We start from the raw sequence: 21,832 nt of genomic DNA, 5'->3' as shown, positions 1-21,832 counted from the left end.
TTGGGTGCACGCAACACAACACACGAAAGAGGGCCTGCCTGAAATGGGCTGTAAAAATAGAACACTGTAAAATTAGTTTCTCCTGCTGGACGCCAGCTCCCATCCACCATCGCCCTCACCGCCAGGTCCTGTCACATCCTCTATCTTCACATCCCCTAATAACCACATGCTCTAAAATGGTTTTTCTTTTTCATATCCAGGGGCAAAAGAAGACGACCTGATTCACCACCAGTAGGAGGGACATCGATACTCTATATGATCCATAGCATGTAGTCGAATTGTATAAAGTCACTGCTCTTTTTGCATGTCCGCTTTATTTCATTCGTCTACAGCTACACCGATTGCATGGCCCTAGCCTGCATCCTTCGCGCAGCCTCCTCTGGGGATATACGGCCCATCATCGCGTCCTGGATCATTGGGTACAACGCGTCCTCCAGCTCCGGATATGATCTCAAGTGCGGAAACATCGCCATGTCGTTCTGTACCGTCTCCACAAGGCAGTTCAGTCTCTCACTATCCAACTGCTGCTCCGCTGATCCTGAGCCCCCACTTGCTGCCACGTTTTTCGCCTCAGTCTCCTGCAAGAGCCGTTGCAAGGCCGCTTTCTTGGTCGGGAAACTGCCAGACTCGGATGCCTCGATCCACTGCTGATCGTCTCGCACCAGGAACTTGAGCAATTCCGCAGCCTCTTCACGGTGTCGACAGCTCTTGGGGATTGCAAAGGAGTGCATACCCGAATAGGCCGATCGCTTCCCGTTGGCGCCCACTGGGTATCGCATCACCTTGATTCTAGCGTCTGGCTCTTGGCTTTTCAACTTTGCTTTCATTCCCTCGTAGAACGAGGGCCAATCCGCAACCATGGCTACTTTTCCCTCTGAGAACAGCGCTGATACTTCGTCAAAGTAGTATTCCTCAATGTCCTGCGGAACTGCATTGGACGTCACTAGCTCCCGCATGTACCTCAGCACGTTCGCAACTACAGATTCCTGAAAGACTGGCCGACTCTGTTGATCAAATAACGCTTCTGAGTGCTCCATCTCCATCATGGCCAGCTCATAAAACGTCCCAAACAGTCCCGACTGCTTGCCAGGGAAGACATATCCTTGTATGACATCTGTTCCTGGGCCTGAAGCGTTCGTGGGTGTTGGCAGCGCTGCCTTCCGGACCTTGCTCGCAACTGTCAAGAGGTCCTGCCATGTCCTTGGGGCGGCCAACCCGAGTCGCTCAAAGATATCCGCGCGATAGAATAAGACTCTGCTATCGACCATTCGTGGTAACTGCATCAGTTTGCCCTGAACCTTGGAGGCTTCCATTGCGGATTCGAGGAATTCGCTCTGCTCTTGCGCTGAGACGAGATCGTCACCCAGGTCCTGCAAGAAATAGGCCTGAGAGGGCGCGTATTTGATGTGTGTTGACACCAGATCCAGGTCTGGCTCTGGGATCGGTGACTCGGCCGAAAAGGCTGGATCATATTGCTGAAAAGTCGAGGTCAGATAGTCATTGAGCTCTGGATGGGAACCGCGAAAGACGATCTCGACATGGTGTCCGGTCTCCCGTTCAAAGAGTGCTAGCCTTTCATAGAGCCGATCATACTGAGGACCGCCTAGGATATTCAAGAGAGAGGATGAGCACTCGCATCTGATTCATGGGGTTGATTCGGATCCTGAATCACTCACCGACGACCGCAATCCTGAGTGTGCATGGGCCTCCAGAGGCGTTCGTTTTCTTCATCGCTTTTCTGATTCAGAGTCTTTTTGTCGTGTGCTGGTCGCAACTCTCATCGCAAACGGGGTTTGCACCAAGTTTCCCGTCACAATATCGGACTTGGTTTGCCAGAAACTCCTCCTCCCTCCAAAGCAGCGGGACTACCTGTCTACATACAATCCCATCCCCTCGTTACCACACTGGATAGCACAATGTCCGACACGTACCCGCTATGCGGCTCGACCTCCAATAATCGCGTACTGGCTGAACGCTCAACTCGATACATAATCTTTATCATATTCTCGCAAAAAACCTGAGTATTACTACTACTCGCTGTTTATTTGATATTCATTGAACGGCGTATCCAAGGGAATGGGACGAATCCATTCTGTACACCCCAGCCGCCAAATCCATTGTTGTATCCGCCAAGTCTATTGTTGACGAAACCTCCTCCGAACAACATGTGAGAATAAGGCTGACTAGGACCGATCTCGACGCTTGGCCGCTTCTCCTTCAACGTTGCCTCAAATGCCTCGCGCGATTTTTCATCTGATACAAGAGCCCTGGAGACCACCTCAATCGCGACATAAACCAGACTTGTCCAGTTCTCGGCCATCCACTCTGCCTCCTTGACGCCCATACGGATGTTGTATTGCCGTGGCAGGCGCAATGTCTTGAGGTTCGACAATCCAGACAACGGCATCAAGTATCCATTCTTCAAGATAAATGGATCGAACATGCCCGTCCTCAGAATCAATTCCTCCAACTGCGTCAAGCTCCCGATCTGTGAAAACAAATAGTCCGTACAGGTCTTCTCTGCCGAAGCATCCCAGCGTTTCCCTCCAGGGACCTTGAAGGTTCCCGTAGTGTTGCAGGTCACATCTAGATACTTCAACCCAGTGCAGGCCCACGAAGTCTTCTTTGTCAATTCCAGGTCCGGGTCGTGCGTCGATGCGTTTGGTAAAGTGACCGTAGCCGCGAGGGACTTCAACGCTGGGAGTCCGCTCAAAAGCAACGTGAGGGATGGGAGGTCCATGGTGAAACCGGGAGTATTCATGGTTGTCAGTGTCGTACCATGATACTCCGTGATTGTTCGAATTACGCGTTCGTCCAGTGCCACTGGGTACCCCACTGCGATCGTCTTCAGGCCACCTTCCATCCAATCCCCATCACTGTCGTACTCGCCGGTGCCAGACTTGGTTGCTCGAAATGTTTCCAAGAAAAGATCTTCCGACATTCCACTGTAGGTAACGCGGCCATGGCTCCAATGCTTGAGTTTCGGACATGTTCTCTCCTTGATTATCTCTACCACTTGTTCCATTGTCTGCTCCTGGCACAGTGATGGCAGGCTGAGGCTCTCCAACATGGGACATTTCTTTAAAAACAATGGCAAAATCGACAATTCGAGGCTCCCGTCGGTCGCCTGGAACTCCAAGTGCTGGACCTGGGTGTCCTGCATGCGCTTCATGGCCTCCGTTGCGAGCTTGAGCTGAGCTCCTTCGTCTCCTGGCATAAAGTAGGTCGCGCTTTGCAGAAATACTGATAGGAATTTGACTCGGCTACATATCTCCAGAATATCCTGAATGACAACCGGTTCGATAAATTCAATGAGGTGCAATTCCAAGCTCTTTAGCCGAGTCAGCGACTGAAGAACCCGCCTCAGTTCTTGGTAGACATCCACATGGTCGAGATTGAGCGATATCTTGAGATGCTCCAAATGAGGCGATCCTGCCACCATTTTCAAGGTCGCAAGGTCCACTCGACGACCGTGGCGACCGAAACCGGGTCCAAACTCAAGCGACGTGAGGTTAGGATATGACCAAACGTAGGGCTGAGCCGCCGAGTTAAATTGATATCCTTGGAGGGACTGGATATGACCTTGATGTCGTTTCAGACCCTCAGATGAGATCGTTGAAAGTTGCCCGAATGAAAGTTGCCCGAATTTGATGGAGCGCCAGAGGGCAGGAAGGAACCAGGCAGACCACTTCTTGGAGACGAGAGCACACTGTGCTAGATCATTGTTGGAGAGGTATTTTGCAACTTCGCTCTTGACCAGAGGGCTGTCAAAGATGGATTCCTTTTCCATTGTTGGCGTGGAGGGTAGGGGGTGATTGAAAGTAGATGACGGAGGAAGCAAGATGGGAAGGAAACAAGGTGGGAAGGAAGCAAGATGCGAAGGAAGAATAGATGACTGATAGAGGGAAGGTGGCGATCAAAACTAAAGGGCGCTAATGAAGATATGAAGAGCGTCTTATATGTAGGAAAAGCCTTTGTGTGTTCGACCGCTTGGGTCGCATCTGAGCCATAAATGGAAGTTACCATCATTTTCTCAGTTGATTTTTGCCACCGAAGCACTCATTTAAACCTTTCGCCACCATTTTCTTAGGACGCCTGTGGAAGCTCTGAACCCATCCCCCTTTGTTCAATTTTTCACTGCAGAGGGGCTGGGACAAAATCTTTCACTTTCTTATGGGGTCACCCTTTAGTCCATTTTGCCCAAAAAAGGAAAGTGCTCGGTGGTTTTTTGTTCACGTGATCGTACGCGGGCTGCCCAAGCTTATTTCTTGCATCCTCTTCCTTCATGTCTCCTGTTACAGTGACAATCCACCTGATGAAGAGACCCGGCGCACGCCTCGCAAGTGCCTTCCCAAAACTCCCAACACTCCTGGAACCCTCCGCAGGACTTACAAAGCAAGGACACATTTTGTTACAGGAGTTGGGAGTTTGTAGCTGTTGGGGTTGTCACCCTTCCTGACGTCCTGACCCTCAATACTGTATAGCGCAATGACATACCCACAGGTCTGATCTCCTTCAGCGCCAATATTCCCGTCGCGTCGTCCTTAGGAGGGAGTAATCCAGTGAGTACATACCGATGATTGGCATGACAACAGTCACTCATTTCCAAGCACAATCCTAACGAACTTCTTGTCCTTTTATGTTTTTCTCTCTATAGGATACTCCGCAAGGAGCTACTGAAGCCCCGCCCGTCCTGACTGGAGCGTGTTCCACTCCAGCGGCATCAATCTCCTTGCAGCTCGCCATGGCGTTCACCGCTGCAGAAGAATCGTTCGCAGTCAACATGGCCAAATCACCCTTGGACCAAGGCATAAGTATTCGCGCGTTCAAAGAAATTGTGCCTGCAGCTTTAGCTTCGCCATCTGCCAAACGTGTAGGTTGTCAAGCGTTACTTGTGGACAAAGATCAGACCTATTAATGCAATATGCGTTTTGCTAAATGTATTGCTCAAAACAGTTGGCCAATATTAGGGCAACCGAGATGGAGCGACAGCGACTTGCCTTGGAGGTATGAGACATACTGTTTTAAATGTTTATGCTCTCTGGCGAGAACCTGATATGGTCAAGAACTCATCATTCATTATACATCCTATTGTTTACTTAGATGGTCAGCTCTTCTTCGACGGAGAGCCAAGGATCTGACCCAACGAGCCAAGGATCTGACTCAACGAGCCAAGGATCTGACCCAACTGTGCTGATCTCAGCTTCCAGTGGCAAAACACGTGTAAGCAGCCAACTTGAATTTTAAAATGCATTGACTTTGATGAAAATGAAACGAGCTACAGTATTCAGTGCCTTAGCTTCTAACAGATGGATGTATAATTTTCAGTCCTCCATGTCAGACAAACTTTGTACGGTTCTAGAATGTATTAAAGCAGTGGATTTGTCCCTGCCTAGATTCCTTGTTGAGTTGTTCAAGTCTGACGACAAGACAGCTACTGACTACACCAATCCGTTCTACGAGGCACATGGTCCACGGCGACTTATACAGATCTGGGACGAGCAGCTCCGACACGACAAAAGGCATGAGCGGTGGGACGAATCGTTTGTCAACAGTGCCGTCGATGTCGTCGTCGACCGCACTCTCAGGCATCTGGGTGACAATGATGTCAAAAAAGAATGGCGGCTTCCACATACCGATGTCACAGAGGAGAAGATCGCCGGCTACTTGCTTGACGACTTTGGTTTCCTCAATCGCTACGCTGCTGGCACGGCAGATGACAAGAATGATGGAATGGTGGAGGACAAGGCACATATGGATGGAGGTCCCAACACCAGTGGCAAAGGCGGTGGCGCAAAGTACCTGACGCGTTTCTTGAAGGGCGTGCTCAAAGAGGATGTACCTGTCCAAAATCTCACAAAAAGAGCACTGAGGCGTCACCGTGCTCGGAAGCCATCATCAGTCCGCGGCTGCATTTCAGCAATGCTGCTCTTTATGTCGTCACAAAAAGCCAGTGCTTTCCAGACAATCCTTGGCATTTTTCTGCACTGCACTGGGTGTCCGAGGAGAGTTCTTGAGGTCCTTTCTGGCCTTGGGCTTTCGATCTCGTACAATCAAGTTCGCAATTGCCTCAAGTCGCTGACCAGGGATGCGTGCAGGCGTGTAATACAGGCAGTCAAGGAGAACGACTTTTATGTCGTTTACGATAATATCAATATCGCCGCTAAGCACCATCATCAGCGCGTCAACAAACGGGATATTTTCGACAATGGCACTGCTGCCACCATCATCCTTTTACCCTCAGAAAAGAGCAAGCCCGCACCTACTCTTTTTCGTCCAGTGGAGGAGAGGCCGGAGGCAGATGCCAACCTTTTTTTCCCCAACAACGGCGACCTTGAGGTTTTTGTAAATGCTTGCCAATCGCATGTTTCGGACTCCATTGTGCGCTCGTTACCGGAAGGATCAACAACATCCGTCATTCTTGTTGTTCCTGTCGAGCAACTTGACCTCACCAAGAGTACTGTTTTCCCACTTCCAGTCATGAAGCTAGACGAGTCTACCATTGCAGGAAACCTGTCAGTGTTGCAGAGGATTACGGAGGTCGGTCTCAATTTACCAAAAGCCTGGTTTGCCGATCCCAAGAACACAATTTTCGCTGGGGATCAAATGACAGTGTCAAGGCTGCTGACGCTCAAGGTCCACCGGTGCTTCGATCCTGATCCCTACCATAGCCTGTCGTGGGTACGTGAAAGTCAAAGTTAATAAAGAGTGATGTGAGGCGGAAAGAAGGTGCTTGATTGTTACACAGGAGCATAGCCCTGTATATACATTCCTTGACAACTAAAAGTATCCCTCAAACTTGACAGGTACATCCTGTTCTCCAACTTTTTCATTTGGAGATGAATTTGTGTGGTACCATTTGGAGGACTCACCTTGGCTCCAAAGAGTTTCCTGGGACCCTGGCATCGATTGCATGTCTGCTGAACCGTAAGGGCCTAAGCAGGGACAAGATCATCTTTCACGCCACCGATGAGCTCTTGCGGGTAGTCTTTGATGCGAAGGTGCAGTTGCTCTATCAGTCTTTGCGGGATCGTGGTGTATCAAAGGAGCTTTCTGTTCAGAGCATTACAGAAAGCATCACCAAGTCATATTGCTCTCAGCCTTCGCCTTTGCTCCTTGGCCTTCCCTGTACTACCGCCAATACCAACGCTCTTCTTTTCCTGCGCGATGTAGCCGTCTACATTGAGCTTGGCGCGGCCATCAAAGCTGGCGATATTGGCCGCATCAAGCATTTGCTGCCATTCATCGTTATAATGATGCATGGGGGTGGCAACACCAATTATGCCCTAGAGCTTTTACGCCTCCTCTATGGCATTCGCTATCTTTGGACAGATGAATGGGCGAGAAGGGTCCTGTCAAGTATGCTTGTGAACCCGAAAGGCGTCGCTGGTGGATGGATGGCAACGGACATGATGCAGGAAAACCACAACTATCTCATCAAAGCCATTTTTTCAGCCAAAGGCTCGAACATGAGCTGGGAATACCTCCAGGACGCCATTTCCACCAACATCAAAACCTTTCAGGTCATTTCACGGATGTTCGAACGAGAGGTCGGCATTCGTTCCAACAGCACTAGACACAAAAAGCCGTCGACTGCATTGGATATTTCGAGGATCCAGGAGAACTTCCAAGGCTGTGGCATTTTATGGACTTCCGGCGAGTGCGAACAAGGACCACCGGTGGTTGATCTTCAGCGTGTTGGCGAAGAGAAGATGGTCGGAGGCGCGATAGGAAGATTTTTTGATAATCATACATCACTGTGGGGTAATGCTGTGGACATTGAAGAAGCCGAGGATCTCGAAAATGTTATCGATCAGAATTAAAATATAATACTATTTTGAACATGACTTTGTTATTGTTGCCGTTATACTGCTCTGAATACGCAGATGAAAGTATTAAAAAAAGCATGACTAACTAAACAAAGGATAGAAGAAGAAAGTAAGGAATAGCGGATGTAAAAATAAAGGGAGGAGGAAAGAGGAGTTGGAAGTGGAGGGAATAGAGTGGGCAACTGGTTGCGGTACGCGGACAAAATTATCTATCCTCCCCGTCATCACTTCCATCGTCATTGCCGTCAGAGCCGTCGTTTGGTAGGTCTGGAGCCAACGCCACTATCAGCTGGCTACTTGGTATGAGACCATCATCAATATTCTTGTTGATCTTAGCCAGCAGCTGTGCGATCTCGACGAACCAATTCTGAGGGTTTCCACGAGGAAACCAGAGGGAAGAAGATGCGAAGGTTGCGACTGCCTCAGCAGTTCTGATCCCTGAGAATTGCTGCGAGAGCTTCTTGGCAGTCATGTCCGGCAGGATCCCGGTTTCTGCACCATTGGCGTAACGTTGTGTTGCTTGCCACCTCTTGAAGGCATCCTTCCTCCATGATATCAGTTCCCGTAATGCCAGAGCCTTCTCCTCTTTCGAGCGTTTCGGCCATCTTCCTCTGATGACAGATTTGGCGACAATGCGACTAGGGAGTAGAGGGGGACAATTAACAGTATGACATGCTGAACAGTTGTTGTTGCAAACACGAATCTCGTTGCCAAACAAGTCATCGATAAACCTCCAAAGACATTTTTTGCTGTGGTGATCCAGGAGGAACTGGCGGACTTGTGCATCTGAAACAGTCTTGTGAGAGACTGGCGGAGCATAGAGAATCGCACGGCCGTTGATATCCTTGCGTCGCGCTGCACGGCCAAACCGTTGCACCAAGCTTGTCATGTCCCTTGGAAAACTAAATGATTCACAAGTGCATATCGAAATATTTTAGAGATAATAACTTGTGTTATGTTTTGGGCTCACAAGATATAGAGATCAGAACCGGCCCCTTCCAGCTCAGTCTTGAAAGGCTGAGCTGAAGTGACTCGGTATTGCTCTGGTCTACTTGTTTTATTAAGAAGTGTCGTTCTAGCGGACTGACGACCCAAATATACGACAACTTGTTTCGTTCTGATTGCTCAATTTCCATGCTATTAACATATGAACTTACCCGTACTGAATCACTTGAACAACATCCTGTATGTCGACACCCATTCCTGCAGCCTCGGTAGCCAGCAGGATCAGGATGTCCCCATCTACAAATTTTTTCATGGTCGTCCTCTTGTACTGTTCATCTAGGGTTGAAAAGTACAACCCAAGTTTTCCTTGCAGGTCGGGCCTTATCCACTGCAGACATTTGAAAACACGGATGAGAACAGCGATTGAATCAAAGTAGACGATGGTCTTCTCTTTGTGCAAAAGTCTATGGAGGCCTTTCATGGCATCCTTGGGCTGAGTGTGCACCTCGAGGCGCAAGTTCGTGCGAACCTCGTTCACACGTATCGTCGTTGCCTTGGACAAAAAAAGCTTGGCCTTAGTTTTTAGGATAGCGTCCGCTGTGAGAGTCGCTGTTAGCCCTACAAATGGTACTCCAGGTGCCCAGACACGCAGATCACCTAGGCGTGTATAGTCCTCGCGAAACTTGACCCATTTCTCGACGCAGTGCACTTCATCGATCACTATTGCGGCCAACAATGATCGCCATTGCTCGTTCCGCCAAAGATCTTGAAGCAAATTTGCCTTGCTGCCGCTGAAAATGATCTCGGGGGTGAAGTAGACAGCCCTGTACTCGCCATTTAGTGCGCGTTGGATCGTACCCTTGTTAATAGCATCCGAGTTGGCGCCAGTTAGAACGAAGTACGATATGCCGGCCGCGGCCAGCTTCTATCGATTTGTAGGGCAGGATCCAAAGACGGGGTCAGTCGTGTAACATAGACACATTTATTGAAGGCATATGCAATCGTACAGTTACAAGAGTACTTGAAAGCTACCTGCTGTTGATCCTCCATCAAAGATATCAGCGGTGAGATGACGACGGTTACTGAGCGAGGCCAGAGCACCATAGGCAGGAAAAACGCTAAAGTCTTGCCCCAGCCACAAGGAGCAATTAAGACACAGTCGTGCTTTGCTTCAATGTTATACAGAACTTCCAGTTGCTCTTCCTTTGGTGCACAGCGGAAAACTTGTTTGCAAGTGCTGATGGCTTGTGACCTCAAAGTAAGTGGGGAGGTCTGAAAAAAAAGAATACAGCGTGTGTAAAACAACATGCAAAGGATGATTAAAATGTTACAATACAAATGACTGTGTCATTAGTTGAAATAACTTACAGAGTAATCGCTAATGTCGTCTTCGTGCTCTTGAACTAATGGTATATGTATCTGGTGTACAATATGCGATGGCGAAGATAGAAACTGCAGGGGCGACAGCTCCGGCTGCATGGACGTGGAGGGAGACGATGTTGGCGTCGAGATATATGGCGGTGGGGTGCAATCAGCCTCCCTCCATGTTGACATTCGCTTGATGGGCGTGGAGAAAGTTTTTTTAGGCGTGGAATCATAATCATCTGAAGACGCGTCCGAATCTGAAGAATCAATTTGAATTGGCGACGACACAGTCCGCCGAAGTGGCGAAGAAAGGCGCACAGATGATACCACTGTTCGTGCAAGCGACGACGGCACAGTTCCATATGTAAATGGTGTTGTGAGTCCACGAGAATGTCCAGGCGAATCGATATCTTGTAGTCGCCGGAGGCGGAAATACAGTGAAGAATGTGCTTCTTGTCCAGACTGACGTTCTTCCTCAGGCAACCAGAAAGGGTTTGGCAAGGACTCTTCTGCAGCGGTGAACGCCATGGCGAGCTGCAAGGAGATTGATGCCGCTGGAGTGGAACACGCTCCAGTCAGGACGGGCGGGGCTTCAGTAGCTCCTTGCGGAGTATCCTATAGAGAGAAAAACATAAAAGGACAAGAAGTTCGTTAGGATTGTGCTTGGAAATGAGTGACTGTTGTCATGCCAATCATCGGTATGTACTCACTGGATTACTCCCTCCTAAGGACGACGCGACGGGAATATTGGCGCTGAAGGAGATCAGACCTGTGGGTATGTCATTGCGCTATACAGTATTGAGGGTCAGGACGTCAGGAAGGGTGACAACCCCAACAGCTACAAACTCCCAACTCCTGTAACAAAATGTGTCCTTGCTTTGTAAGTCCTGCGGAGGGTTCCAGGAGTGTTGGGAGTTTTGGGAAGGCACTTGCGAGGCGTGCGCCGGGTCTCTTCATCAGGTGGATTGTCACTGTAACAGGAGACATGAAGGAAGAGGATGCAAGAAATAAGCTTGGGCAGCCCGCGTACGATCACGTGAACAAAAAACCACCGAGCACTTTCCTTTTTTGGGCAAAATGGACTAAAGGGTGACCCCATAAGAAAGTGAAAGATTTTGTCCCAGCCCCTCTGCAGTGAAAAATTGAACAAAGGGGGATGGGTTCAGAGCTTCACGCCTGTGAGCTTTGGTCACAAAGTTCAGTTGTTGAGGACAGTCCGCTCCCAGATTAGCCGACAACTGTCAATGTCTGTCAATACAAAAAGTATAACAAAACTTAAAATATTTATTGTCGTTCCTCTGACTGGCACTCGCTGTCAGACAGTTGGTATCTTGTCTCCTCCATCAAGTGCCATCAGGTCTGCAACACGGAGATCAAGAGACTGTCCAGGCTTCTTTCGATCAAGAAGCATAGCGCGGCACCCTGTCCAATCATGAAAAATTTTGAGTCTTGCCTTCATGTCCAAATCCAGGTTTCTAGGACGGAGAGCAGCTTATCGAAGCCGGAAAAAAAAAAAAAAAAAAAAAAAAGTGCTGCAAGGATTGTGCTTGGCTGCAAGTAGAGTAGATAAACGCGCGCTTTCCAGAGCAAACTCGCCTTACGCAGCATAAACGGCTTCTGTTTGTCCAACCCATCAGCAGCACAGCAGGATGGATACCCCTGTCTGTTGTTGTTCGGTGCGTAAACCCTTGATGAAATCTGCTTTCAAGGCCAACGAAATAACTCTGCGCTATTTCTTTTTGGTAGATGTTTCAGCTGCTGAAGCTATCGATGGAGTGGCCGTCTTTGACTTAGCCGCTGGATGTTTCCTTGCAGGATGTTTGGTTAGTTTTTATACGGCTGTGGTTGTGGTTGTGGTTGTTAATGCCCCTGCTGTTGTCGGAGACTTCACCCTAGCTTTGGTCGTTGTCACCATGACCTCGGTCGCCGTCGAGGACTTTGTCTTAGCTTCGGAAGAGGATCTGGATGTGGATGTGGAGATGGGGATGGGGGATGGGAGGAAGACAGGGACGGGATAGCACTCATATTATTTGTATTGGCAGACGTTGACAGAATACGAAAATTCGGATTAAAGCGACGTTTTGTCGGCTAATCCGGGAGTGGACTGTACATATATCCCCATCCCCCGGAGCCACGCTGGATAGCGCAATGTCTGACACATATCCGCTATGCGGTTCGGCCTCCATTAATCACGAACTGACTAGACACCCAGTTCGAAACATAATTTTTACCCTATTCCCAAAATAATAAAAACCTGAGTATTACTACCACTCACTATTTATTTGATATTCATTGTTCGGCGTATCCAAGGGAATGGGACGAATCCACTCTGTACATCCCAGCCACCAAATCCAGCAGCTTGAGCGCCGAAACCCCCTCCGTACCACATGCGAGAATAAGGCTGACTAGGACCGATCTCGACGCTTGGCCGCTTCTCCTTCAACGTTGCCTCAAATGCCTCGCGCGATTTTCCATCTGATACGAGAGCTCTGGGCGGTACCTCAATCGCGACATAAACCAGACTTGTCCAGTTCTCGGCCATCCACTCTGCCTCCTCTGCACCCATACGTATGTTGCATTGCCGTGGCAGGCGCAATGATTTGAGATTCGATAATCCAGACAACGGTGTCAGGTATCCGTTCTTCAAGACAAATGGATCGAAGCCGCTCGATTTCAGGACCAGCTCCTCCAACTGCGTCAAGCTCCCGATCTGTGAAAACAAATAGTCCGTACAGTCCTTCTCTACTGAAACATCCCAGCGTTTTCCTCCAGGGAAACTGAAGGTTCCCGTAGTGTTGAAGTTCAACTCTAGATGCTTCAACCCAGTGCAGGCCCACGAAGTCTTCTTTGTCAACTCCAAGTCCGGATCGTACGTCGATGCGTATGGTAAAGTGACCATAACCTTGAAGGACTTCAACGCTGGGAGTTCGCTCAAAAGTAGCGTGAGGGATGGGAGGTCCATGGTGAAACCGGGAGTATTCATGGTTGTCAGTGTCGTACCATGATACTCCGTGATTGTTCGAATTACGCGTTCGTCCAGTGCCACTAGGTACCCCACTGCGATCGTCTTCAGACCACCTTCCATCCAATCTCTATCACTGCCGTACTCGCCGGTGCCAGACTTGGTTGCTCGAAATGTTTCCAAGAAAAGATCTTCCACCATTCCGCTGTAGCCAATACGACCGTGGCTCCAATGCTTCAGTCTCGGACATGTTCTCTCCTTGATTATCTCTACCACTTGTTCCATTGTCTGCTCCTGGCACAGTGATGGCAGGCTGAGGCTCTCCAACATGGGACATTTCTTTAAAAACAATGGCAAAATCGACAATTCGAGGATCTCGTCAGTCGCCTGGAACTCCAAGTGCTGGACCTGGGTGTCCTGCATGCGCTTCATGGCCTCCGTTGCGAGCTTGAGCTGAGCTCCTTCGTCTCCTGGGATAGCGTAGGCCGCGCCATCCAGAAATACTGATAGGAATTTGACTCGGCTACATATCTCCAGAATATCCTGAATGACAACCAGATCGATAAATTCAGTGAGGTGCAATTCCAAGCTCTTTAGCCGAGTCAGCGACTGAAGAACCCGCCTCAGTTCTTGGTAGACATCCACATGGTCGAGATTGAGCGATATCTTGAGATGCTCCAAATGAGGCGATCCTGCCACCATTTTCAAGGTCGCAAGGTCCACTCGACGACCGTGGCGACCGAAACCGGGTCCAAACTCAAGCGACGTGAGGTTAGGATATGACCAAACGTGGGGCCGAGCCGCCAAGTTAATTTGACAACCTTGGAGGGACTGGATATGATCTTGATGTCGTTTCAGACCCTCAGGTGAGATCGTTGATGGCGGCTCGAATTTGATGGAGCGCCAGAGGGCAGGAAGGAACCAGGCAGACCACTTCTTGGAGACGAGAGCACACTGTGCTAGATCATTGTTGGAGAGGTATTTTGCAACCTCGCTCTTGACCAGAGGGCTGTCAAAGATGGATTCCTTTTCCATTGTTGGCGTGGAGGGTAGGGGTGATTGAAAAAGTAGATGGTGAAGGAAGCAAGGTGCGAAGGAAGAATGGATAGCTGATAGAAGGAAGGCTGCGATCAAAACTAAAGGCGCTAATGAGGATATGAAGAGACCGGGGGACAGTTGAGCTTCTTATATGCAAGAATAGCTTCTGTGTGTTCGACCGCTTGGGTCGCGCATCTTAGCCATAAATGGAAGTTGCCACCATTTTCTCAGTTGACTTTTGTCATCTAGGTATTCAATTGTTCTTGCACCACCCATGCACTCAATTGACCTTTCGCCACCATTTTCTAGGACGCCTGTGCCTTCAGTGAAGGCGACATGTTGAGTTTTGGCCACGAAGTTCAGCAGTCGAGAACATAGGCCGGTATTTGATTATTTGACTATTTGACTTTTTCCGCCCTTTTCGTTCCCGTCAATGTTGATTTGGGCAGGGTTTTTCATGGTTTTTTTTTTTTTTAAAGAAAAAAAAAAAGTGTACATGGCGTCGGAACAAAGCTACTAATCGAAGCGTGGTCTATCGTGCAGGAAACAAAGGCGCAACCACTATAGACACTATAGACACTATAGACAGCGGAATAGTACGATAGCTATATCCAGGAGAGTCCAGGCACATTAGACAGTTTGCGAAACCATTTTCCAAAGTGAAATAAAGTTTTTCAAGGTCGAACTTCATTGCGAAAGGGTTGCCCAAGTTCAGCGTGTACACAAAAGTAAAAGATATATACACCGAGTGGAAAGTATGCCGCAAGGGTAGGGACATCTCATTTTCCTATTTCGCCACTACTGACGCCAACTCAACCGCTCCTTCCTCTTAAAAAAACATGTCACTCCGCATACCCCGCAGTGACAATGACAGCGACAGCAATATCTTCGGCAACCACACTACTTACAATGACAACCACACCGACAGCGACAGTGACGATGTTGGCAGCGATGTCAACCTGCTGGATCATGACATCGACATCCTACCGGAAGAGCTCGATGAACAGATTCGTTTCGAGCGCGATCAAAGAGACAACCTGGCTGAGCAGGCTGTCATACCAGAGCGTGAAGAACATGGACTGGGTGATAATGGACTGGGCTTGACAGAAAGAGACAGGGAGACATGCTACGCTGGTTGTCGTTTGTTGCCACCAAAAAAAAAATGAGGATATGAGCCAATGCATTGCGCATGGAACTTGGGTGTGAGTGCCAAGTTTCGACCCTCGAAATTGGGCAAAAAAAAAAAAAAAACGCGAACCTTATTGAATTTCAGTCCGAAGTTTGAGTTTCGCAAGTTGTCTATTACTTCTGTGCTAGAAGGGCATCCATGTCAATGGTCATATCCGACTGACTGACGCATGCGGATCAATTCTTAAACGCGCAGCAGATTAGCAAGCGGTAAGCTCACATCCTGAGTAGCTATTCTTGACGCTGCTGTTGCCAGGGTCTGTTTGATATTTGAATTTGTTGTATATTATTTTTCGCTACATCCCCATCGTAGTTGCGGGCGATCTTGACCCATGGCCACTTCTCCTTGAGCTTCGTCTCAGACATCCTGTACCCAGGTGCTTTGGACTCGTTATAAAGGACCGGCATCTCATTGGCGATACATACAACAGTTTTTTACAGGATCCAGCCATCCTTTTTGATGGTTTGACATTAATTGTCTGGCATGCTAAGTCAACAGAGTTCGTGTTTGCACACAATGTTCGGTCCCAAAAGGAGAGATCTATTACCCATGCACAATGAGTTTATATTCTTATTTTTTGCATCCTCCAAATCGCCTTGTGAGTTAACTTTTTTTTTAAGAGCTGCGAACGTTCCCCTCAATTAGACTAGAAGCCGGTCGTTTGCCACACGTTCAGATTCTAAAACAAGGTTCTCCCATGCTTTTATATATTTGCACCCATATGTTTAGTTCATTTTGTTACTCATTCTTCTTTTTTTCCGTTGTACAGTTGCAAACCGTTAAAAATGAAGCCGAGTGCACAGCAAAACACGTTTATTGCTTAATCAATCTGGTTCTTGCGCAGACATACTCGCAATCTTTCATTAAATCTCCTTAGCTACTACCAGCCTTTAGTACTCAACTTGTCTTATAGTCAATGGATCCGATCATCAACAGCGATTTCCAATGACTTTATATGCCAGAGCTGACTTGACACCTCCAGTGCCAGTCGTACGTGCTGCTTCACCCCACATCCATGTCGAACGTTCCAAAAGATAGCCCCTATGCAGCGAGTGGTGATCATGCGAGGGACTCGGGCACAGGTTGAAGTGCAGACTATTGACGCCTTGAAGCAGACGAGGCAAATGGTGAGCCGCCAATCACTAGGGGTGTGTTGGGGGTGTAAGCAGGTTTGGGCTTTCGTTTTCTTTTGTTGCAGTCCTTGGTGTTCAACGTACAGTATTTATTGAGGAGCACGCGAGGACGGTAAGGGTGACATAAAAACGATCGGCGTAGGATGTGTGTGTATGTGTGTGTGTGTGTATATGTATGGGCGAGGTCAGAGGACACGGAAAATAGGGGTCAAACCTTATATCGCCCCTACGCGTTTGTACCGTCCTGTGGTTCGGATGCTGTCAGCTGGTCTGTGCCACCCCTTTTTTTATTTTTTATTTTGCAGGGGAGCAGGGAAAGGTACGGCCAAGACTGTACTACTGCACATAGTCTACACTGCACAAACATCGCTCCGTAGACCGACTATCCCCCACGTCGCGGGAGGGGTCACTCCCCAACCACCGCGCCTAACAAACAATGTCGACACCATGGGCCATATGACGGTCGGAGTCTCCCTCTGCTGGTCTAAAATTACAACGACATCACACACCAGCAGTCTTTGCCGCTCGCAGACGGACCAACAGATAAACAACAGGCACCTGCGTGTCGCGAGGAGGGGTTCCGCCCACAATCATCATCATCATCTCCCCCCCTGCCCTGACCTGCCATGGCTTGTCTGCCTTCTGCTGACCCTATATATCTCATCCGCAATCTTCTTCTGCTTCCCACTCCTTCGCTCCTCGTCCCTTTTTTTTTTTCTCCTCCCCATCTCCTCCTCCTCCCCCTCCTCCATACACCCTCCATTTGCCACTGTTGTGATTGTTATGATACTTGCCCCCCCCCCAGCTTTCCACGACCTTTACGATAATTCCTCTCTTTGAACGACCTCGGACGCGCTTGGCCACCCTAGTCTTTCACCTTCCTCACCGGCGCAATCTGTCTATCGGCTATCTACCGCTTTCTTGCCTCCACATCACACCTGCACATCCGACCCGCCCCTCCGTCCCTCTCAGGTCCCAGACACTCATCTCTCACAACAATCGGCCTCCCTCGTAACGACTTCTTTTTTTTTTCTTTTCTTTTTTTCTCCCCTTCAATCTCCAACGCTTCAGCGAAAGCGTTAAATCAACTCAGCAACACACATCAAGGCTATCAACAATGTGGTGCAACAACTGCTGCTTGGTGTTCCCAGTTCGAGGAGGCGGAATGTGGCTCGCCGGCCTGGTTGTCCTACTCAACGTCATCGGCGGAATTCTGCTTTTCCTCTGGGGTCCCTACTTCTTTTCCTCGACCATGGCCCTCCTCTTTGCAGGGTTCTCGATGATCCAAGCTGTCACTGCAGGAATCGCCTTCCTCGGGATGTGCAATGTAACGTGAAGCACTCGCCAGCGTCTTGGGAGGCTACTCGCCAGTTGATCTCTCTTTCTTAATTAACACCCTTTCTCTATCTTCACCCCCTATACAATGATAGTGGTCGTACATGATGACGAGGATGTTTGTCTTTGTTCAGTGGTTGGTCGCATTCCTGGCGACCGCCAGGGTCGGTGTCATGGCCTTCCAGCTCGAGTCGAACAAGTCCCACATCGCATCCGAGTGCTGGGGCGCCGTCAACGACAAGGGCTACACACCTCAAGGCACGGCTGCTGCGTTCTACTGCAACACGCCCATCGACCAGTTCATCATGATCTTTATCGCAGGACTGGTCATCGACTTTATTCTGAACCTGTACATGTACTTTGTGGTATGGCGGTACTATGTCCGCATGCGACTGTATCCCTTCCATAAGGGCGTTGGGCTCACGTACGAGCAGGGACTGTACGAGATCTAAAGAGGCACGGACCGGGCCCTCGTTCTGGATGACTCCTACATACACACTACATATACATATTCAGCCGGCCCCATATTGTGCCTTTCCTACCTCTATATATATTTGTCTATATGTCCATAGTAATAAACCTTGAAGTCCGATTTTTGGAGAGCAAGTTGAGGACGCGAACTGGGACGCGTGCGCGTAGATCGTTTCTGCACCCCGTGACCAGGACTCTCTCCAATAAACGACTCCTTGAAATATTTCGAGGACCTCGATCGCTCCTTCAATCGTTCACATCACCCTTCACCCTTCACTCTCGACCCTAACAGAAACCACCACCTTACACAGACAGCTAGTCTCCTATATCTTTCCATCATGTCTGAACCCACCAAGCAAGAGATCCAGGACGTCTTCAAGAAGCTGTCCTTGCACCGAGCCAATAAGGTACAGTCGGTTCACTCCCCCACAACTCAGTCACAGATCCCCCCACCACTTTCCCCCCCCCCCCCCCCATTGAGAGCCCTCCCCCAGCAAGCAGGAGCCAGCGAAAATGTGGAGCGTGCCAGCAGCATTTAACTCTGCCAACAGCACCCGTATATCCGCCCTTGGGTTGCTTGGTTTACGGGGAAGGAGACAATGGCTCAACTTTCGAGTGATGCTGATGTTGATGTGGAATTCATTTGTTTGCGTACCCCTCTCATTCGCCCCCCCTTCCCCTCTCCCCCCTTAGAACTGCTTCGATTGCCATGCAAGCATTGACCAGAACTGCTGGACCAGCATTCCATTCGGAATCTTTCTATGCACGGACTGTGGTGCTCTTCACCGCAGCTTTGGCACCCATGTCAGCTTTGTCCGGTAAGCTATTCTTGGTAAAAGTGATGTGTAGTGTGTATATTGTCCATTTGGTTACTCGCCTTTTTTTTTTTTTTTTTTTTTTTTCAAACGTGTTCCTCAGGGATGCGCTGAGAGCGTTGCGCTATTTTTTATCTTCTTTATCGGCAGATTGTTGGTGCTCACATGGATGGTGTTGCTGGGCTATGTCTACGTGGCTAAGTCCAGTTCGAGAGCACCGTTTGGACAGCGTTTGAGATGCTCGTATTATTGCGGTGCTCATAACTGGCAGAGTGACCCCATTGGGAGATATGAGTATTGTGCACCTGGCTGTGTTTCCCACACACCAAATCCCGAGCACAGCGCGCGGGCCTTTTGTGTGTGACCAATGCTCTCAAAGAAAAGTTGTCCTGACACTATCCTTCTCTTCCTTTGTCCTGTACATGGGGAGGTTTTCTTGTGCTGATTAGATCAACAGTGCTAGACAAGTGGACATGGGAGCAGCTACGGACAATGACAGTCGGAGGTAACGCAGCTGCACGGGAGTACTTTGCCAAGCAGCCGGGCACAGACAGCAAGGATGCAAAGACAAAGTATTCGAGCAAGGCCGCCATCGCTTACAAGGAAAAGCTGGCCCAGAAGGTCAAGGAGGACTTGCTTGCGTAAGTATATACTGAACTCTTCATTTATTACCTTGAATTGTTGGCTCAAGATGCACAATACCCTGCCATCTCCTTTTTTGCTCCTATTTTCTGTTTGCCCATGGCAGCAGATCGAAGGCGAACTGCTTTCAGCACATTCCTGCATTTTTATTTCGTTGGTGATGCGGCTGCATAAAGCGTTTATGCTAATCCGCATCGTTTGATCCAAATAACGTAGGCATCCTGGCAAGCAAGGTCTCGAGCGTCACTCAGAGGAATCACATAACAAATCTACAGTATCGACGCCAGCAACGGCCACTGCAGATGATGATTTCTTTGAGAACTGGAATCAGCCCAAGAAGACTTCTTTAAGCAGTGCCACATCACCCCAGACCACTGTACCGCCCAGTGTAGGGTTCGGATCAGTTGCACGCAGTCCCTCGACCCTTGCTCGACCAGTCAAATCGACTCTCACATCCGCTCGTAAGACAGGGACAGCGTCCAAGCCTATGAAGTTAGGCGCCAAGAAAACTGGGGCTATCAGTTTTGAGGAGGCAGAAGCCCGCGCCAGAGCAGAAGCCGAGAGGATTGAGAAACTTGGTTTCGAGGCTGCGGAGGAGGAGCGTCTACAAAAACTGGCTGCAGAAAAGGCAAGAGAGGAGATGGCCAATGCTCCAAAGGGTAGCGAGAGCTCTACCATGTCAAATTATTATCAGGCCAATACTGCGGATAAATCGAGGGTGTCGTCGGAAGAACTCGAGCGCTTGGGCATGGGCATGGGTCGCATGGGCTTCGGAGCAGCACCTTCCTCGAAACCCACAAGCACTCGTTCAGGATTCGGAAGCACAGGTGGTGGCTACTCGCCTCAGGTAGAAGGTGAGAACTGGTGCCTGTGCCGACTGGTTTCACGAATCCAACTATGAATTTCTCGCTCACGGACCGTCTTGATCTCAACAAGTAGAGAATGTTACTGCTGCCCGAGAAAAGTTTGGCAACCAGAAGGCAATATCCTCGGACCAGTACTTTGGGCGTAACAACTACGACTCAGAAGCCCAGGCCGAGGCCAGTAGTCGTTTACAGTCATTCTCGGGCGCGACGAGTATCAGCAGTAACCAGTACTTTGGCCGACCAGAGGATTCCCCAACTCTAGGCAGCGATGGTGAGAAAAGAGATGGACGGTATTTGCACCGTACTGGTGATTGATGAACAGAGTAGAGGGCTGACATTATCTTGATGATCTTGTAACGCTTAGTTTCATTGTCTTCATTGAGCAATATCTCGGGATCTGACCTTGCCAAGAAGCTGAGCCAGGCTGATCTGGCGACGCTGAAGAATGCGGTTCAAACAGGAGCTGGAAAGGTGCGGCACACTTCCACCTTTTATTGATCTGCTGCAAGAGACAATTGAAGAACGATAGTTACTAATCGGCCTCGCATTTCTTTTACGGTTATAGTTGAGCGATATGTTACAGGACATGCAAGCGCGATACAACTATTATTAAGCACTATGGCCAGCATGGCGATGCCCTGGCTAACTGCAACTAGACTGGAGCTGTAGTGCGCACAATCCAAGCTACTTGAATTAAAGAGCGGTTTTATGTGTCTTTTGTTGTATTGGTCTCCTTTGCGTGTCTAGGCTGAGCGCGTCCTGTTGGGTGGTGATGATGTGTTCCTGAAACAAGGGATGTCGACACGTCTGCTGTGCCTGGAAAGAACGATGTGGGGCCGCGTCGATGAAGTGGCCCTGTTCTATGGTGTATCCCCTGGTGCAAATACAGCGGCACATAAGAAAATTTATCAATTTAGCTGAATTGAGTTATGCCAATTGGAGGCACAGAACACTCCATCGGGAAAGTTGAGAGCCAATTGGGCAAGCGTGCTTTCCCCAGCCCATTCATCCGTGCATGGGGTATGAAAGAAAAATAGTCAGGGGAAGGAGGGGCGAAGGGCGGCGGAGGGTGTCAACCCAAAAAGTCAAGTCAAAACCTGTCATCATTGCACGCGAGAGCAGGTTACCTTCATTCGCATTCTCCCTTCTCTCATTCCCCATCCTGCCACTGCCCGAAGAGGACTCAGCGATCACAAGCGTGCGGTTGAAGACAGCGAGTATTTTTTTTATTCAATTCTCTTC

General features: G+C 49.1%; 7 protein-coding genes across 7 annotated transcripts; 4 read left to right on the top strand and 3 right to left on the bottom strand.

The window, feature by feature from the left end:
• Window positions 1-106: 106 nt before the first annotated feature.
• BC939DRAFT_447268 (uncharacterized protein) lies at window positions 107-1,807 on the bottom strand. The gene is made up of 2 exons (XM_051555066.1): window positions 1,677-1,807; window positions 107-1,603 (listed from the first exon to the last, which is right to left on the bottom strand). Exons 1-2 carry the CDS (start codon window positions 1,729-1,731, stop codon window positions 333-335), a joined length of 1,326 nt encoding a protein of 441 aa, XP_051413712.1. The 5' UTR covers window positions 1,732-1,807; the 3' UTR covers window positions 107-332.
• On the bottom strand, window positions 1,808-4,008 carry BC939DRAFT_447265 (uncharacterized protein). The gene has a single exon (XM_051555065.1). The coding sequence runs from the start codon at window positions 3,788-3,790 to the stop codon at window positions 2,042-2,044; it is 1,749 nt and encodes a 582-aa protein (XP_051413711.1). The 5' UTR covers window positions 3,791-4,008; the 3' UTR covers window positions 1,808-2,041.
• Window positions 4,009-11,674: 7,666 nt separating this feature from the next.
• BC939DRAFT_447246 (uncharacterized protein) lies at window positions 11,675-12,213 on the top strand. The gene has a single exon (XM_051555064.1). The coding sequence runs from the start codon at window positions 11,789-11,791 to the stop codon at window positions 12,155-12,157; it is 369 nt and encodes a 122-aa protein (XP_051413710.1). The 5' UTR covers window positions 11,675-11,788; the 3' UTR covers window positions 12,158-12,213.
• Window positions 12,214-12,417: 204 nt separating this feature from the next.
• BC939DRAFT_447244 (uncharacterized protein) lies at window positions 12,418-13,980 on the bottom strand (the record flags this gene model as incomplete). Its single annotated transcript, XM_051555063.1, has 1 exon — window positions 12,418-13,980. A coding segment is annotated over one exon (1,563 nt), but the record flags the coding sequence as incomplete, so codon positions are not given.
• Window positions 13,981-14,978: 998 nt separating this feature from the next.
• On the top strand, window positions 14,979-15,305 carry BC939DRAFT_475893 (uncharacterized protein; the record flags this gene model as incomplete). Its single annotated transcript, XM_051558545.1, has 1 exon — window positions 14,979-15,305. One exon carries the CDS (start codon window positions 14,979-14,981, stop codon window positions 15,303-15,305), a length of 327 nt encoding a protein of 108 aa, XP_051413708.1.
• A 1,863-nt stretch (window positions 15,306-17,168) lies between these two features.
• BC939DRAFT_447239 (uncharacterized protein) lies at window positions 17,169-18,506 on the top strand. Its single transcript, XM_051555062.1, has 2 exons — window positions 17,169-17,788; window positions 17,892-18,506. The coding sequence occupies exons 1-2, from the start codon at window positions 17,579-17,581 to the stop codon at window positions 18,246-18,248; spliced, it is 567 nt and encodes a 188-aa protein (XP_051413707.1). The 5' UTR covers window positions 17,169-17,578; the 3' UTR covers window positions 18,249-18,506.
• BC939DRAFT_447237 (uncharacterized protein) lies at window positions 18,500-21,311 on the top strand. The gene is made up of 7 exons (XM_051555061.1): window positions 18,500-18,674; window positions 18,961-19,085; window positions 19,532-19,723; window positions 19,941-20,578; window positions 20,664-20,861; window positions 20,955-21,061; window positions 21,156-21,311. The coding sequence occupies exons 1-7, from the start codon at window positions 18,606-18,608 to the stop codon at window positions 21,201-21,203; spliced, it is 1,377 nt and encodes a 458-aa protein (XP_051413706.1). The 5' UTR covers window positions 18,500-18,605; the 3' UTR covers window positions 21,204-21,311.
• The last annotated feature ends 521 nt before the right edge of the window (window positions 21,312-21,832 follow it).

This window comes from Gamsiella multidivaricata (genome assembly GCF_025024155.1).
Source record: "Gamsiella multidivaricata strain RSA 2152 chromosome Unknown BC939scaffold_22, whole genome shotgun sequence".
Lineage (NCBI taxonomy): Eukaryota > Fungi > Mortierellomycota > Mortierellomycetes > Mortierellales > Mortierellaceae > Gamsiella > Gamsiella multidivaricata.
Note: the sequence above shows the minus strand (reverse complement) of the source record. Positions and strands in the feature narration are given on the sequence as shown.